We start from the raw sequence: 4,164 nt of genomic DNA on the forward strand, positions 1-4,164 counted from the left end.
TTTGAACGTTAGGAGATACAGATGTAAGACCTAACTAGAAATAGGGAATGTCATGTCTGGGACATGACGCCCCGGACGTGATGGAACGGATGACGAAATCTGGCGGACAGTGACATCACAAAACTTTCATCACATCATCGTCCCATCACGTGTCCCACCATATGCAAAAAAAACCATCACGTTCCCATCACGCGCCCCTCCATAGGGCGTCCCATCATGTCCCTGTCATCGTGATGGCATCACCATCACCCGTGACGTGAAAAAAACCCTATTTTGAGGACAGATAGTCGGAGGGGTATATCTCCAATTATTTATAGGTGGCATCTGTTCGCGTGTGCAAAAAAACAGGGACTTCTGCGCAAAATGATAGGAAATCGAAATGGCGAAGTCACGTGGCAAAATCTCCGCCGTTGGACAGCTTAAAAATAATGATTTTTATCTGTATTTTTTGTCCGTTTTAACTTTTCAAAAATTCCGTCATGGCCGTCATCAGGGACGGTCGTTCCGTCACGTCACGGGGCACCCCGGCGCCATCACATCCCCGTCACGACTACTTTGTCATCCATCACCGGCACTGTCACAGACCCTAAAACCATCACCGTCACTGTCACATCATTCATCAAGTTTGCGTCGTGTTTCAGTCACGGTGACGTGTGATGTGACATGTGACGTGACAGATGACGCGTGTCGATCCTTACTAGTAGTAGAAATTATATATCAATTCTGTAGAGAACACTACAAATACCAGATCACTCCTCATAAACCCTTAAAGAGTTTCTTGAGCAGCTCTGCTCGGCAGGGCAGAGGCAGATGGCAGCGACAAGGAGGTGCTTCACCGCGCTATACCGCTGCTCTCGATCTCTCCTTCTACCCTCGACGCGCCGGGGCGTTTCCCACCCAGCAATCTGTTCATCCGATCCGTTCCTTCTCCCAGATTCCGATCGATACGTCCCAGCTAGCTTGATCGATTCCTCCAACCCCTCATTTCATCGATCTCTTCGCCATTTCTCTTCGAGGAAGACGGAGTCCTCCGACGAAGAGGAAGACGACGAAGACGACGATTATGGTGATGAGGAGAGCGTAGGTGAGGTAAGTGATGAAGATGGAGATGGTGGGGTGGTTTCGGGGCCCAGCCGATCGGTTGTTTGCGGGAAATCGGAGGAGGAGAAGACTGCGGAGGCGGAGGATATTGGGTATAGAGTTCTTGGGCCGCTTGATTCGACGGAGAAGCCGTTCAAACCTTGGGAACCTGTGTTTGCTGTCGTGCAGGTTAGTTTGTTTGAGTTGCTACTCTGCATTTTTTTCGCGTGATAGCTGACTTGGTTTTCATTCTTACATTGCAGATTGGCTCTCATCAGTTCAAAGTGTGCAACGGAGACTCTGTTTTCACTGAGAGGCTCAAGTATTGCGAGGTTAATGACAAGGTGCACCTCCTCGCTCTATAATTTTTTTTCTTTTTTCTCATTTTTTCCTGTGATGAAATGCGGGCTTATTGCTACATGACTGTACTGCTTGGGAATTTTATTCATGATTGTTACTTAACACGAAGCAACAATCAATGGTGATTTTTTTTTTTAAAATAAAAATCAATGATGATGATATTATCCTTTGATTTGAGGAAAGCCTTTTAGGGAGGTCTGTTCCTGTGATGGAACAGGGGCTTATTGCTACTGGAAGGTATTGCTAGGGGATTTTATTCATGATTGTTACTTAACACGAAGTAACAATCAATGATGATGATATTATCCTTTGATTTTAGGAAACCCCTTTTAGGGAGGTCTGTTCCTGTGATGGAACACGGGCTTATTGCTACAGGAAGGGATTGCTAGGGGATTTTATTCATTGATTGTTACTTAACACGAAGTAACAATCGATGATGATGATATTGTCCTTTGATTCGAGGAAAAACCTTGAGGGAGATAATAAAAATGTTAAATCTTATTACTTATTGGCGTGTTAAAGTTGTTCTGAATTAGGTTTTGGCGGGGACACTGACAAGTTCATCATTTTCTTGAATAAATAGCAATGAAATTCATGATGATGAATTCAACTAATGGATGGCAATAATGATGATCACAGTGACAGCTCTTGGAAGCTGAATGACCGTTTTCATCAACCGATGGATGAAGATGATGATGATGACAAGTCATAGAAATCTGATTCGTCATTGTCGTCCTTGTTTGGCTTGAATGAATGGCAATGACGATGGCGGAGATGACGAATTCAACTGATAGATGACGATGATGATGGACATGGCTCTTGGAAACTGGAAGATGATTGTCGTCAACCAATGGATGACAGAGATGATGATGACTCTTAGAAACCAGATGATCTTGAACCCTACCTTGAATTCAAATTTTCCCTTCATTGAAGCTCTGTTATAAATTTATATGAATGACACTCTTGCACTGGGAATCTGAATCTTGGGAAACCCTAAAAGGTGCTTCTAGCTTCAGAGTTTCTCTGTTTTGCATCTTCATATCACTTTATGAAATTCATCTTCAGTGTCGCCACCTACAATTATGATTTGTTAAAGTGACTTTTGAAACTTGGATCTTGTTTGTTTGATGTTCTTAGACTACTTTTTTATCGAACATAACTTCTTCAAACTTCTCCTCTGAGGCCCAACTTTATTTTAATTAAGTACTCTACTTTCGTTGTATTTTGGCCTCTCAAACCTGCCAAAAATATCAAGAAAGCCTAAATTATATGATCCTGTATTGTGGATCCCCTCTTAAGTTCTGGTTTCAGACTTTTAATGGCAAGCACTTCCACAAGACGAAGTTTAATTGCCTTAAACTTCATTATCTGTTTCATTTTTCACTGTAGTTGGTATTGAACAAGGTCCTCATGCTGGGATCAAAGACGCAGACCATCATAGGCAGGCCAATGTTACCTGAAGCTGCTGTGCATGCTGTCGTTGAAGAACATGTAAGACATTCATCCCTCGTTGGCTCCTGTAAAGCTTTATGTTCTTAATTCTTTGTTACCGCTTTGTGGGGTGATCGGCCTCTTTCAATCATCTTTCAAAAAAAATTCTTTGTAAAATTTCTAATCTCCATTATCTCATGAATAATCTCTCTATATTACAAGTTTTCTATGGCTTCTCTGTTTTATGATTATCATGAATGATTTTTATGTCATTCTTAAAAAAAATGAAAGATTTTTATGACTGCTTTATTTCGTGATAATTATCTGGTATATATTCATTTGAGATTGGAACTTTAAATTTTACCTCCATATTTTAGACCAGGTCTTGCAATTTATTGGTTAAAATGTCTACAAAATTTTCATCAATATTTTGTATCTCATTTCCTCCGTAGGCGTTGGATGCAAAGGTAATCATATTTAAGAAGAAGAGAAGGAAGAACTACAGGCGAACAAGGGGGCACCGTCAGGTGCTCTCTATTCTATGAATGTGTTTATCTCCCGTTGATGATCATACTTTTGGTTTTTTTTAATATTCAATTGTCTCATGGAAGAGATGGAGATTGCGAATTCCTTCTCTTATTTGCATCACAAATACTTAATTATTTATAGAGGGAAGGCATCATTCAATTTGTGTGCATGTGAGAGATAAACATTGGGAATATTGATTCTCTTTTTTCAATTTGCATCTGGATTGATAAAATAGTTTTCTGCTAGTGGGTATCTTTGGATACTTGTGTATTTGATTGATGGCCATGGATGACTTTTAATGCCAGTAGCAAAAATGTTCTAATTGTTTTCTTAGGGTAGAGATCCTTGGGTTCATGAGTGAGAGATGGACATCAAGAGTATCTTTTCTCATCATATTTTTATTATTTAGTCAAAGTAGTCCAATTATTTATCTGCCGGCGGCGATAGGGATGCCGTCTTTTTTGCTGTTATGAATTTCAATATCCACCATCTGACGATATGCTATGTAATTGGGTTTTTGTAGGAGCTCACCAAACTAAGGATTACAGATATTCATGGGATTGACAAGTTCACTGGCGCGGGGATTCCTGCATAAGGCGTACGGAGCGTGAAGGGCTTTTCTGTAATTTCGAGGTGAGTCCCATCAAGCGGTCGTGATCAGTCAATTGTAGGCCTGGAAAGCGTTATCGTTGGTTTGACCGTTGATGTTATTTCTTGAGGTTATTACTCTTGTCAATGGAGGTCCTGCGTAAACCATTGGTTTTA

General features: G+C 40.8%; 1 protein-coding gene across 2 annotated transcripts; it reads left to right on the forward strand.

Moving 5' to 3' along the window:
- The first annotated feature begins 751 nt into the window (after positions 1–751).
- NFD1 (Ribosomal protein L21) lies at positions 752–4,164 on the forward strand. 2 transcript variants are annotated; one of them, XM_078582776.1, is made up of 5 exons: positions 752–1,269; positions 1,344–1,424; positions 2,830–2,931; positions 3,324–3,398; positions 3,923–4,164. In XM_078582776.1, the coding sequence occupies exons 1-5, from the start codon at positions 811–813 to the stop codon at positions 3,992–3,994; spliced, it is 789 nt and encodes a 262-aa protein (XP_078438902.1). In that variant the 5' UTR covers positions 752–810; the 3' UTR covers positions 3,995–4,164. The 2 variants fall into 2 exon arrangements, with proteins under 2 accessions (XP_078438902.1, XP_078438903.1); XM_078582777.1 differs by lacking the exon at positions 3,324–3,398.

The sequence above is a fragment of the Wolffia australiana genome, chromosome 11 (genome assembly GCF_029677425.1).
Source record: "Wolffia australiana isolate 7733 chromosome 11, ASM2967742v1".
NCBI classification, from domain to species: domain Eukaryota; kingdom Viridiplantae; phylum Streptophyta; class Magnoliopsida; order Alismatales; family Araceae; genus Wolffia; species Wolffia australiana.

Coding starts and splice junctions, on each gene's coding strand:
- NFD1 (XM_078582776.1), top strand. CDS start 811: ATGGCAGCGACAAGGAGGTGCTTCACCGCGCTATACCGCTGCTCTCGA. Junction 1,270..1,343: donor CTGTGTTTGCTGTCGTGCAG/GTTAGTTTGTTT, acceptor CTTACATTGCAG/ATTGGCTCTCATCAGTTCAA. Junction 2,932..3,323: donor ATGCTGTCGTTGAAGAACAT/GTAAGACATTCA, acceptor TTTCCTCCGTAG/GCGTTGGATGCAAAGGTAAT.